The 13,613-nt window shown below is 50.1% G+C and overlaps 1 protein-coding gene across 2 annotated transcripts in view; it reads left to right on the top strand.

The window, feature by feature from the left end:
- The window catches only part of MTCL1 (microtubule crosslinking factor 1), a gene marked incomplete at its 5' end in the record, with an annotated part of 124,056 nt that extends 112,288 nt beyond the window's left edge, over positions 1-11,768 (top strand). For both annotated transcript variants that reach the window (XM_079717203.1, XM_079717202.1), the window contains 4 exons: positions 827-1,123; positions 2,970-3,001; positions 4,589-6,056; positions 11,251-11,768. In XM_079717203.1, coding sequence (XP_079573329.1) covers positions 827-1,123; positions 2,970-3,001; positions 4,589-6,056; positions 11,251-11,445 — 1,992 coding nt within the window. In that variant the 3' untranslated portion in view covers positions 11,446-11,768. The remainder of the gene's footprint in view (positions 1-826; positions 1,124-2,969; positions 3,002-4,588; positions 6,057-11,250) is intronic.
- Between the last annotated feature and the right edge of the window lie 1,845 nt (positions 11,769-13,613).

Raw genomic sequence — 13,613 nt, 5'->3', positions numbered from 1 at the left:
CGAACAGCGAGCTTTACGCTGGGCCCGGCCTGCAGCCCCCCCACAGCCCCAGAGAGAGGGGCACCCCTCTTACAGGTGGGGACACTGAGCTGAGACGACCAGCCACACACACTGGTTCCCGGTCTCCTGAGGTTTCCCCACTGCTGCTGCTTGCATTTACCAAGTCAGAGAAAGGTATGACTCCAAACTATGTGGCTCATGTTTTTGTTTCTTTTTCTAGTCATACCAGATCTTTAATTACCTCTGGAGCTAAATTTTAATCCTCTCAAGCAAAGTGTAAGATGTTTTCGACACCCAGTGGTTATAACCCAGGTGATCACTCGGGATTTATGTAGGACCCATTTCAAATAATTTGGAGACCATGCTCTGTTGTTATTTAGAAACCCTGCTAGTTAGGAAAATCAGATTCACCCTCAGAAGTTTGCTATCACTGATGGCTTTCCACTGAGTGTGCCTTACGTTCTGAAGGTAATTACTAAAAGGGAGTTCTAAATGTGTCATTTGGTAATGTTAGATTAAAAAACTACATGTATAATTTCCTGTGAGCACAGTACTCAGTTATATACAATAACATATTCTCATCAGAAGGAGCTGGCTTGCGTGTGGTTAATGATTTTTCTAGTCCATATAAAATTGTGATTTTTCTTTTCAAAAAGCATTTGTCATGTGTTATTTTTGAAATTAAGGTCAGAACTTTAAGAACGTAGACTTCTCACCGTCTTTCAGACAGACCATATGTTAATTCCAAATTGTGGAGAAACCATGACCTTAGGGAGCAACAGACAGAAAAATGAGGCTAATTGTTTTCATTTTTAAAACCCTCAAGTTGCAGAAAGAAAACAGTCCCCGGAGAGGTGGCAGTTTCCTCTGTGATCAAAAGGAAGGTGATGTCCGCCCCTGTGCCCACACGGGGAGCCCCTGGGCACCCCACCCCACGGGGATGTGGCCCTGCATGGACACTGACTCCAGCACGTTTGAGGACCAGCCGCTGTCCAAGCTGAAGGAATCGGACAGGTGCTCGGCCCGGGAGAACCTCTACCTGGACGCCCTGTCCTTGGACGACGAGCCAGAGGAGCCTCCAGACCGCAAGCCCGAGAGGGAGTTCAGGAACTGCTTCCCCGAGGTCAGCCTGGGTTTGGGGTCTAGTTACCTGCGGCAGGGGCTTGGGAAGCCGGCCGAGTGGCTGGCAGGCCCCTGGTTTTGCATATCACGGCCTCTGGGGTCAGTAAAAACGAACCCTTCATGATGCAGGAGCTTTGCTTGGTGGTCCTGACCCCAGGCTCCCTGCTTCACTTAGCTGCTTGTCTCAGGTTCAGAAATTCAGGGCTTGTGTCCTGTGTGAATGGGAGTCTAGGGAACAGGAGTGTCCAGTGAAACACAAGAGGAAATATTGGGTTGACCAAAAAGTTCGTTCAGTTTTAAGTAAAAATAAAAGACATTTTTCATTTTCAGCAAGAACTTTATTTAACGACGTATTCATTAACCAAACGAACTTTCTGGCAAACCAAATAGATCATCCTGGGAAGTGTACAGCTGCAAGTTTTCTTAAAATCATAGTACGGCCTTCTGATTCCAGAAAACATTAATAATAGAAAAAAAATTTTGCTTTAAAGAAAGTAACAAATGTCACTAACCAATGACATACAATAAATACCTTATCTGTGCAAAGGGAAAAAAATCCAACACTAGAAACCTATGTAACTTAGATCAGCAAATAGAAGAGCTTAGCTCTGTGCAGAAATCTGCACGGCACAGCACTGGGTTTTTCTGGTTATGACTTTTGAAAAACTGGGTTTTAAAAATTGATTTTAGGAATCATACCTGTGAGCCAATCTCACAGTGGTTGCACCTGTCATTTGACATGCTCAGCAGACGGGGTGCCCGTCAGGCAGGGATGCTGAAGTGGGGGATCACCCTCAGTCACAGGTCGGCGAGGTCAAGTGCCTTCTCCTCAGCACCTGTACCCAGCAGAGGTGACAGCACCAGCATGCCACCCCGGGGATCTAGTGGTATCGTCTCCTATGCCATCTTCAAAGCAGTGGCCAGATCCCATGGGAGGGCTCCCTGGCGGATGCTCAGGTGGTTTGCTGTGCCAGGACTCAGTCGCAATACCCCCAAGGCTCACTGGGCCTCGCTCCCTCAGGACTGGTCCGCACGGGGGTGTCCTCAGGAGGACCGTGTGTGTGCATGTTCTCTTCTTTAGCAGAGGTCACTGTACCTTCCCTGATTCCCAAGGGCGATATTTAAAACAAAGAGCCCTCTAAGGACGTCACACTGACTTTTTTTTTTTTGCATTTTTATTGCAGTACAGTTGGCGTGCAATGTAAGTTGCAGGTATACAACAGTGATTCACAATTTTTAAAGGTTATGCTCCCTTTAGTTATTATAAAATATTGGCAGTATTCCCTGTGCTGTATAATACGTCCTTGTAGCTTATTTATATGTAGTAGTCTATACCTCTCACACCGACTTCTATAGACAGGCTGAGGCCAAGAGATGTCTCTCCCCTAACTTGCTCTCACCCTTGTCTTCCCTTCCTTCTTCTCCATCTCCTCCTTCTCCCCGTTCTCCCCCTCCTCTCTTGCATGCGTTTGTGCTCGCTCGCTCTCTCTCACACACATACACACACACATTCAGTCATTAACGAGGCAGCTTTGAAGCTCACGTGCTTAGTGATGCCCTCTGAGGAGCACAGGAGAGCCACTTTGTGACAATGTTTATAGACAATTTTTCTCATTCACGTGGGCCCTCCCTGGACTCAGAGGCTCTAACCCCTCATCACCCCTGGATTCTGGTGTCATTACTGTACTTCAAAGGGCTGAGAGGCAGAGGCACTCTTGGCCCACACTTGGCTCCCATGTACGTTTTAAATGGTATTGTCCTAAGAGAAAAACAAATCACTTAGCACCCTGAAGGCCCCTAGGCAGCCAATGTTAACCAATTCAGATAAACTTACTTCTTCTTTATAGGAAGAAGAAAATCACAAGGGAAATCTTCAAAGGTAAGTAAGATTGATGAAATGATAGTAGACTACTGCAGTAAAAACCTCCTGGTCTTGGGCTTCCCTGGTGGCACAGTGGTTAGGAATCTGCCTGCCAATGCAGGGGACACGGGTTCGAGCCCTGGTCCGGGAAGATCCCACATGCCGTGGAGCAACTAAGCCTGTGCGCCACAACTATTGAGCCTGTGCTCTAGAGCCCTCGAGCCACAACTACTGAAGCCCGTGCTCTGCAACTAGAGAAAGCCCGCATGCAGCAACACAGACCCAATGCAACAAAAAATTGAAAAAACCTCCTGGTCTTAAAATTCTATCTTGTCACTGCAGTGTACTGTGACACTCTTCAAAAATGACTTAGAGGGCTTCCCTGGTGGCGCAGTGGTTGAGAGTCCGCCTGCCGATGCAGGGGACACAAGTTCGTGCCCCGGTCCAGGAGGATCCCACATGCCGCGGAGCGGCTGGGCCCGTGAGCCATGGCCGCTGAGCCTGCGCATCTGGAGCGTGTGCTCCGCAACGGGAGAGGCCACAACAGTGAGAGGCCCACGTACCGCAAAAAAAAAAAAAAAAAAAAAAAAAAAAAATGACTTAGAGTAAAACTTCTGGATAGTTGCTTTATTATTAATTTCATAAATACGGTATTTTAAATTATTAGCAACAAAAAGGCCAGTGCTATGCTGCATTCATGTGTGTGTTAGTGTCACAGTAAGAGCTGTGTGATTAGAGTTGTGTATATAAGGAGATGATTGTGTTAAATGGTATTTGAAAAGTCCATGGAAACCCTTTCTTCTAATTTAAAGTCTGATTCTAGTAACCCATGTATGTATGGCCGGACAGGTCTGAAAAGGCACATATAAGCAAATTTGTTTAAACTGAGTAGAGAAGGAAGGGGAGGACTAAGCCTGTGGGTGGGTCTGGGCAGGGCCAGAGGGGATTTCTGTTTGAAATGGTGTTGAAATCATTCGCCAGCCTGACTCTCCTCCACATCTTTTGTTGGCCTTGGGAGACTGTTAGCGCTTTAAGCCAATAGAGGATGAGGCCCGTGGGCGGAGAAGACTTCAGGTCACAGTTGCTTTGTGGTGGCATCTCTCCCTCCCCGCCGCTCCAGTTTCTCGTTTGGATTGGGACTGTGGTGTGTTCACGTCTGTGGGATGCGCGCCTGCTCTAATGGCGGGAACTCGGGAAGCTCCCGCAGCGTCGACACTGAAGGTGCCCATCAAGTACGTGGAGAGGCCAGGCCACAGCCAGGCTCCCCCTCCTTCCTGTGGAGCATCCATGCACTGAACTAGAATATCGCAGAGCAGGGTTAGAGCTTAGCTCTGACTGCCCTGGAGCCCCACCTCTCCCACGGTTTTGAGGGTCGGCTGTAGTAAATTCTGACCAATACAAGGCTCCTGCAGCAATTCCAGAGCCATAAAAGCCTGTTGGACACCAGAGGGTCAGCCCAAGAGTGGAAAACATCAGGCAGCTGGAATGTGTCCTGATCCTTCAGGTGGAGATGTGGGCAGGACACAGGCTGTGCGGGGTCGGGGGTTCCAGGGCCGTGGCTCCCTAGCCGGTGGCAGCTGACACCTCTCCTTTCCCCTTCCCCAGGGCCGTGTCTGTGTCATCCATGTCTGAGTTCCAGCGCCTGATGGATGGCTCTCCCTTCCTGCCAGAGAAGGGCCTGCCCGCCACCAGCAGCAAGGAGGATGTCACCCCGCCCCTCTCCCCCGATGACCTCAAGTACATCGAGGAGTTCAGCAGCAGGAGCTGGGACGAGAGACCCCCAGACGCCTGGGCGGACAGGACTGAGGCCAGCACCCACCCCTTCTCCGACTCCTCCTGGTGCCTCACCACGAGCATCACCCTGACCACAGACACCGTGACCAGCCCGGAGCACTGCCAGAAGCAGTTCCCGCAGAGCCTCGTCTGCGCTGAGCAGGCCGGGGTGAGGATGCTGCACAGCCCGCCCGCCGTCCGGAAGCTGGATGGCACCGTGGTGGCAGGCGGTGAGGGCAGGGCCCGAGGGGGCCCGGGGGACACCAAGGGGAGCTGTTCTGAACACATTCTTAGCAGGTGGCCCTGTGCCCCCTCCAAGCACCCCCGAGACTACACAGAGGGTGGGCTCTGGCCCCTCGACAGCACCCTCGGCTTCTCCTCCCCGCTGCACAGCCTGGAGATGTCCAAGAACCTGAGTGATGACATGAAGGAGGTGGCCTTCTCCGTCAGTGCCGTCTGCTCCAGCCCCGGGGAGCCTCTGGTCAAGGACACGGCCTGCCAGACCAATGGGTCCCGGACAACAGGGACGCAGACCATCCAGACCATCAGCATCGGCCTGCAGACCGAAGCCCTGCGGGGCAGCGCCGTCACCAGCAGCCCCCACAAGTGTCTCACACCCAAGGCAGGGGGTAGCACCACACCCGTGTCCTCTCCCTCCCGCGGCCTCAGGAACAGGCAGGTGGCCCCCGCCATCGAGAAGGTGCAGGCCAAGTTTGAACGCACATGCTGCTCCCCCAAGTACGGGTCTCCCAAGCTGCAGAGGAAGCCCCTCCCCAGAGTGGACCAGCCAAGCAGCAGGACCTCCCCGGGGCTGGCCCCGAAGGGCTGCGGTGAGTCAGCCTGGGCCCGTTCTACCACCACTCGGGAGAGCCCCGTGCACACCGCCATCAACGACGGCCTCTCCAGCCTCTTCAGCATCATCGACCACAGCCCTATGGTGCAGGACCCCTTCCAGAAAGGGGTGCGGGCCGCCAGTCGGTCTCGTTCGGCAGAGCCCCCGCTGGAGCTGGGCTCGGGCCAGGACACGAGCCCCAGCTCCCGAGGCCGGTCGCCCAGCCCGGTCGGGGGTGGCTCCGAGACGTGCAGGGAGGAAGGGGGAGAGGGCACGCCTGCGAGGCAGGACCTGTCCGCTCCCCCCGGCTACACACTCACCGAGAACGTCGCCCGGATCCTCCACCGGAAGCTGCTGGAACACGCCTTAAAGGAGGAGCAGAGGCAGGCCGCCCACGACACCCCCAGTCTCAGCAGCAACGGCCCTGTAGGAGAAATGGCGGTCAGAGCCGAGCCAGGGTCCATCGAGGTAAAGGAGGCTGAGTATCCCACCCCCTCCCCCTGCGGCTCGTCCTTTTCAGTGTCAGCACAGCTGACCCTGGGGCTGTACCAGGTTACGTGAGTTCAGGAGGTTCAGGGGAGGATGGAGAAAGCAGGAACGCAAACCCTGAGCTGCTTCTTAAAAGAGAACTTGGTTTTATTTCCGTCAGTGATCCTCTGAGGACCATGAGATGGTTTCCTTAAGTAGCTCGGGGATTGACTCAGGTCCTCCACTCTGGCCTCAGTGATCCATGCTTGTCTGTTTATCAGGGCTTTTCGCTGGGGGTCATATTTCCCCTCCTTCCGTATGAGTTTGTGTCCTGGGAGCGTGTGTGGGCAACATCAGGCTTTCTGCTCCAGCTGTGTGTGTGATGAAGAGAGAGGGTTTTGACAGGGTGGACATAGAACACCTCTCGTCAGGACCTACAGGAAGGGTGTCTGGATCCCAGCGCTGGCTTCAGTGCAGACAGCGGGTTCACGTCTCACAAATCCCATTATCCACTCTGTGTGCGTGCGTTCTCTTAGCAGTAAAACCGGGTGAGACGAATGGATAAGGTCAAAATCCTGCCTTCATACAACGCGATTATTATCCTTATCCCCTTAAACATCACCTATTATTATGTTACCTATGACCACACTTATTATCCATAGTCACATATTATTATGTGATTATTATTATTATTGTATCCCTCCCGCTTAAGGTTATTTGCAAATCAGTCGATCTTGAATTCTGCCCTGATCATACCCACATGTGGTATAACTGGACCACGGCAAGGATGAGCAAAATAAAACAAAGCCAGATGATGATGCCGGGGGTGAAAACGGTGGTGACGTTAGCCTTATCGTTCACGCAGTGCCAGAGGAGGTTTCTCAGCCCTTGGTCAGACACCCTTATGTGTAGACCTGGGGATGAGGCCTGACCCACCAGGAACCCAGATGCAAAACCTCCACAGCAGTGGAATCCAGACAACGGTAGGCATTCTCCAGGCTGGGCAGACAGCAGATGGCGAAGGTTAGAGAAAGACACATACACGCTCCCTCCCAAGGCTCTGCAGCCCCAGATGCACAGGTGAGGAGAGGAGGAGGTGTATTTCCTGTGTCACCTGATCCACCTGCTGCCCCACATTTCCCACAGTGGGAAAAGGAATGCTCAGCTTCCCAGTATAACCCAACAAGAGGCATTTAACTCAAAATATAGAGTTTAAATCTGAAATAGATTAAACCATGTGAAATTGCCAATGCCCTACAGAAATGGCAACACCATATGGTTCAACCTAATAATATTGACAGTCTGTGGCCTACGCCTGCCAAAGGTACGCGTCTTTGTGATAAATCTGTGTGCTCTGAGAAGGAGGTTGTGTTCTCAGGTAGCAAATGGTGTCTTCTGCAGGCTTCTGTTACCCCACCCCTCAGGGCCCCTCAGGTAAGTGGTTTGCTGCTGCAGAGGGTCTAGCTGGGTGAGTGCCACACCTTCTTGGAATGAGAGCTTTGTCCCAAGCATTAACTGGCTTGTCTGTGGGGTCCATTTATATTAGCGACTAAATTCGTTTTGAGTCACGAATGAATGCTGCAGGCAATCTATGAGACTAGAAAGAAAATAGTGCTGTGATTGAGTCATTAAACCAAGGCATGAAAATGGCTTTATCCGTATAAAGCTGTGCCCCGCTTTGGTGCTCTGTGAAGTGTCTGTGTAGATTTTCTTCTCACTCGGTGTGTTTACTACCAAAAGAGGTGATGGCTGATTTAAAGGGGGCCGAGGCACGGTGTCAGGGGTTCAGAACTGGCATGGAGCTCTCACGGGCAGTGTTTAAATGTCATGGGCTCTTTTTCCTTTACTGTTGGAATTTGGCTTATTCTAGACTCCAGTGGAATTATTCCTCACCTGAACTGACTTACTATATTAGGCCCATTGGAGACCCCTTCCCATCCCTCCCTAGACTTGTGGTAGTTTTTTTCGTTTCAAAATCAGAACAAATTCAGATTTCCCACCCTCCTCTGAGCCCATGTGGGAGAATTTTTCCCGGAGTGCTCAATGGGACATCTAAACGCGGGTGATGGAGTCATCCCTAGCCAGGAACGGGCACAGTAGGAAACTCCCTTTCTCCCCTCACTCTCACCCCACAAGCTACTTATTCCTCTGTTTCTCTTGAAGACATAGCACCAATGCACAATGCAGAGAGAAGCTGTGAGCAGGTCTGGTGTGGAGAGAGAGGATAATCTGGAAATGTCTCAGTGGAAAATTCGAAGGGAAAGTTTTAGTCTGAGCTGCAGTCATTTGGTCATTGTGACTAAAACAATCTAGCTATTTAATGGGCTCTGTTTCAAAAACAGCAGTCGTAGGGTGTTGGAAATGTTAAATGCCAAGGGGCAGCTCGGGAAGAAGAGAAGAATAGCCAGCGGAAGGGAGAGGTCTGGAGCTGTTCTGTCGTGAGGGCCCCTCCTGCTCTGGCCAGGCGGGGACCGGCCTGTGTGCCCGCTTCTGCAGGACCTCGCTTCTCCAGATGGCTGCCACCAGGCCTGTTGACTTTAAACCTTTACTGTTGTTCTTTTTTAAAAAGTACTTTCCAACCTACTTGCTTTTTCTCTTCTTTGTCTGTCTGTTCTGTCCAGAACCACACTGTCTTACTAACTGCCCCCTGGGGACTCTAGCCCTGCCTGCCTCACGCCGTAAGTGCTTTCTTCCTTCTTTCCACACTGTCTGGAGAGGTTGTCATGCAGCTCAGGGCTGGCATCTGACCCACAGAATGAGGCACCACCATCCCGGGCAGCTCTGTTCCAGGCTGGCCCAGGGTCCACCTGCAGGGACCCATGGCAGGCCTGGACAGGACCACTTGCCCCCCGGGGTACTGACTGCTCAGGAGAGATCCTATTGAGATCTCCCCTCTCCTGTTCAGTCTGCAGCCAGTATGCTCCCGAAGGGGTTAAAAGGACATTGGCCAGCGAGGGAACTGTCCAGCCTGCAGGGTCTCTGAGCCGAGCGTGTTCCCAGTAGGCCTGCCTGCTCACTGACATTTCGGTGGCTGTGCATTGCCATGTGCTATAATAAGGTGTAACCATTACGCATAACGCTTTTCTCTTTTTTTTTTCAAAAACCACACCAGAGGGAACAAATACAAATGTATCTTGTCCTTCCCAGTGGTCACCATAGGGGTCATAGTAAGTGCTCAAGAGATTTGTGGTAACTGACTAAACAACACAATCGTCCCTGCTCCAAAATTGCAGAATCACCTTCAGAGCCTGAATCAAGGCTTGTGAGAAAAGACCAACCTTGTTTCTGATCAAGGATATATAGTCACCCACCCCCCTTATCCACTGGCCTGAAATACAACTGGCTCTCAAAGACTAAGCACATGCCCCACGAAAAATGACAAAGAATGGCTCCAGAGGCCATTTCCAGAAGAGGTGCTGCAAGGATGAGACGCCCCCAGAGCCTGTGGCAGGGGCTTCTCCGGAAAAAACAGCACTGCTTGCTCAGATGTGCTGGTGTGATACTAAAGAGAACTTTGTCCCCTTGAACGCATGGCCACACAGCATTTCTTCTGTGCACACAGACGCTAGTGACGAGGTGGCACAAATTAACAGAAAACCCTTGTCACTCAGCAACACTTGGTAGAAACAGGCTGCAGTGGTGTCCAAAAATCCTATGCCAGCAACCTCCACACACTGCTAGACAACACATATTACAAACCAACACACCAACACATTTATATACACAACACAAACCACACATCTCTTGAGCCACTGTCCCTCGTGCCCTGGGCTGGACTAAGGTGAGGACGTTTCCTTTAATTTTGGCTGTTTCAGTGCTGATGTGTTTTCACAGGCGAGGTATCTCTGGTTGTCATGGTTTCCATTAGTATAAGTGCTCTGCTGAGGAGGCCTCCCTGTAGTCACATAAAGTGCCACCAGCACGTCTAGGGATGTTAGAGTCATCGTGTGTGTGTCGATGCTCCTTTTCTGCTGCCCCTGGGCGGCGACCACTCCCCATCCCTCCTGTGCCCCGCCCTCCATCTTCTCCCTGCCTCTTTGTCGCTCTGATAACTACATGCTCCTCATTCTGCTCTGCTCATCTCTTTACATCCCTCGACTTACTTCCTGAGTGGCTCTGAGGGTCCTTGTTCTGTGTTCTCCATCACAGTGGTTTCCCACCTCAGCCTCTTGTCGTGTGGGTGTCTGGGTGGATAGAACTCACCATTTCCTCAGGCCACAGCTGCCCACACCTCTGTGCCCACAGATCCCAAGTCAGTGTCCTGGCGTGCAGAGTAAGGACAAGTAGCTCAACAGTCTCTAACACCAAAAAAGGAGCAGCAGCCTCGAGAGGACGTACTGTAGGTGATTGATCCCGGGGTTATTGGTCCTCAGAAGGTGCAGGAGCCTGCAGCGTAGAAGCACAAGCACACTTGGGCTCCACTTTTTAAAATTTTATAAGTTTTTGTTTGTTTTTATTTTTAGCTGTGTTGGGTCTTCCTTGTGGTGCGCGGGCTCCTCATTGTCGTGGCTTCTCTTGTTGCGGAGCACAGGCTCAGTAGTTGTGGCGCACGGGCTTAGTTGCTCCGTGGCATGTGGGATCTTCCCGGACCAGGGCTCGAACCCGTGTCCCCTGCATTGGCAGGCGGATTCTTAACTACTGCACCACCAGGGAAGCCCGGGCTCCACTTTTTAAATGCTGCTGCCAGGAAGAGTCATTAGATAAAACCACCTAAATTAAAGTTTCTGCCTGCAGCATTATCTCCATGTTGTGGGAGTTTAACCCAGTGCCAGTCAACCTGGAATAAACTGTAGCAGAGTTGGTTTGAAGGTGAGCCCCGTTGCTGGTGCAGCCTGATGGAGTCATAGATCCCTTCATGGCCAGCCTCTTAGGACTGGGCAGGCCACTCAGGCTCCCCCCTTCCATCCGCTGCAGCCCAATTCCGAAGGCACCTCGTATACACACCCATCTCATGCCTCGTTTTCATCATAATTTGCTATCTTCCCATTACTGTCGTCACTGGTCATTCGTGTTGAATTTTTTACTTACCTTTTTAACTTATACTCCATGAGCAATGTATAACTTAGCATTCAGAAGTTGCAGACACCCTGGTCTGTTGCACTTGAGTCTACTGAGAAGTTTGTTTGGGGGAAATCACCGCCTGGAGGACCTGTCCCTCTGAGTAACCCTGTCTTTCTCTTCCTCGGCTTTGAAGGAACTCCCTTGTTCTGCACTAGCTCCATCCCTAGAACCCTGCTTCTCCAGGCCCGAGAGACCAGCAAACCGTCGCCCTCCGTCCCGTTGGGCCCCACATTCCCCCACTGCCTCACCGGCTCTGTCACCCGGAGACCCGACCTCCTTGGAGGAGCTCGGCGACGAGGGGCCGCCCGGGGAGAAGCCACACCTGTGATGCAGGCTCGCATGGATTATCTGGAATAATTCACTGTAATTGCATAACCACACCGTCATCATCAACCGAACTCTGCCCCAAAAGGAGAGATCTGGTTTTCCCAAGGTCAAAGAATGTTTTTATTTTAAAAAAATAACACAGCTGCTGAATGTTCAACCTGTGAATCTGAGATGTTTCTAGAATGAAACAGTAAACGTGCCTGTAAGAACTTAATTTTTTTCATAGCTCAGAAAACTATTTTTGTCTCCATCTTTTTTACAGAAAGTATATTAAACAAAAAAGTAAATAAGATATACATTTAAAAACAAAGTTTTTAAGAGATTCTGAACACCCTCGCGCGCGATACTGACTGCCTCACTGTTAAATTTGCACTGTTAACATTTGGTTTGGTTTATTTCCACGTTGAATTAGAGTGTTTTAAGTTAATTTTATTTTGTCAGTGTTCTTGTTTTTTAAGAATTTTTGAAATGCTTCAGACTGTATGATTCAGTGAACTTTTTGTAATGAAAAAACCATGAAGCCAGTAGACAAGGCAGATCTCCTATACCCTTGAGGGGATAGATGGCAGCATTCTGGAAAGGTAGAGAGGCCTCAGCCGGGTTGCCCAGACCTGCTGTATAATCCACATACTCTTCTCGACCTGCACGTCTTTGGGTTCGAAGCACTGGGGTGCATGTACATACCGCTGCTGTGGTCTCGCCCCGCCTATGTGTGAGCCCTCTGTCCCGCTGTGATACGGTGTGAACCCCCTCGTACTGTACTGTTGTTGTCTTCTCACATTGATGATACAACAGCAATGGCATTTTAAAATTATTGTTAAAAGATTAACAGGCAATACAGTGTTTACTCCAAATTTCCTTGTTTAAGGAAAAACACTACAGAAAGTCCTGAGGATACCAAATGGAAAGAGAGAGGGTGGTGCCTCGGAGTCTATATGAGACGATGATGAAGAAGAAATAAGAAATAAAGCCTTTACAAGACGGCGCCTGTCCCAGACCTTGTGTCTCACACACCCTCCACCTTTTCCTAACGGCTCACGCAAGAGTTTCCCATTGCGGGGGCGGGGGGGCGGTCATACAGCCACTCACGTATCTGACTGGGATGCACTGTGAGTGCACAACGACCTTGCAGTTTCTCTGCAAGGGCATCCTGGAATAGATAAACAGGCGACTACATTTCTGCTAAAAAAAGCCAAAATGGGTGGGCGAGGCGGTGTGAGGAAAACAGTTATCCACAGTCAGAATGCACCCACCCTCTCCCTCCTTGGAAGGTGGGAGAGGCCGTTTCCATCCCTGGACCGAGATGCAGCCCAAGCTGCCAGTGTTTGATAAGTAGGAGTTTATGAAGAAGTGGTGCTGATGAAGAAAACAAGAACTATTTCAGGCCGAAGCTTCTAGCTGTAATCTTTCAGTAACAAACCGGCTATGGTATGAGTTATTTTCCCAGTATCACCACAGTTCCATTAAACTATTTTTTTTATGAACACAAAGTATTGTTGGACATTGGAGCCTGCTGTAGCTGCTGCGGAAAACAGCCTGACAGTTCCTTAAAAAGTTAAACGGTTACCATATGATCCAGTAATTCCACTTCTGAGTGTAGGCCCAGGGGATCTGAAAGCTGGGACTTGGACAGATATTTGTTCACCCATGTTCATAGCAGCTTTATTCACAGTAGCCAAAAAGTGGAAACAATACAAGTGTCCATCGATGGATGACAGATAAACAACATGTGGTCCATCCATACACTGGAATACTCTTCAGCCTTAGGAAGGAGATTCTGGCACCTGCTACAGTGTGGATGAACTGTGAGGACACTATGCTAAGTGATATAAACCAGTCACAAATACTGTATGATTCCACTTATCTGAGGTACCTAGAGGAGTCAAATTCCAGATACAAAAGTAAAATAAGGGTTAGCAGGAGTTAGTGAGAGGAAAGAACAAGGACAGTGCTTAATGGGTACAGAGTTCCAGTTTGGGAAGGTAGAAAAGTTTGGAAATGGATGATGGTGACGGTTGCACAATATGAATGTACTTAATGCCACTGAGCTCTACGCTTAAACATGATTAAAATGGTGAGTGTTGTGTATATTTTACCACAGTAATAATTTTTAATGCAAAAAAGGAAATATTCTACTTAACCCCCTAGACACAGCTGTAGACAAACTAT

Source organism: Hyperoodon ampullatus (genome assembly GCF_949752795.1).
Source record: "Hyperoodon ampullatus genome assembly, chromosome: 13".
NCBI lineage: Eukaryota > Metazoa > Chordata > Mammalia > Artiodactyla > Ziphiidae > Hyperoodon > Hyperoodon ampullatus.
Note: the sequence above shows the minus strand (reverse complement) of the source record. Positions and strands in the feature narration are given on the sequence as shown.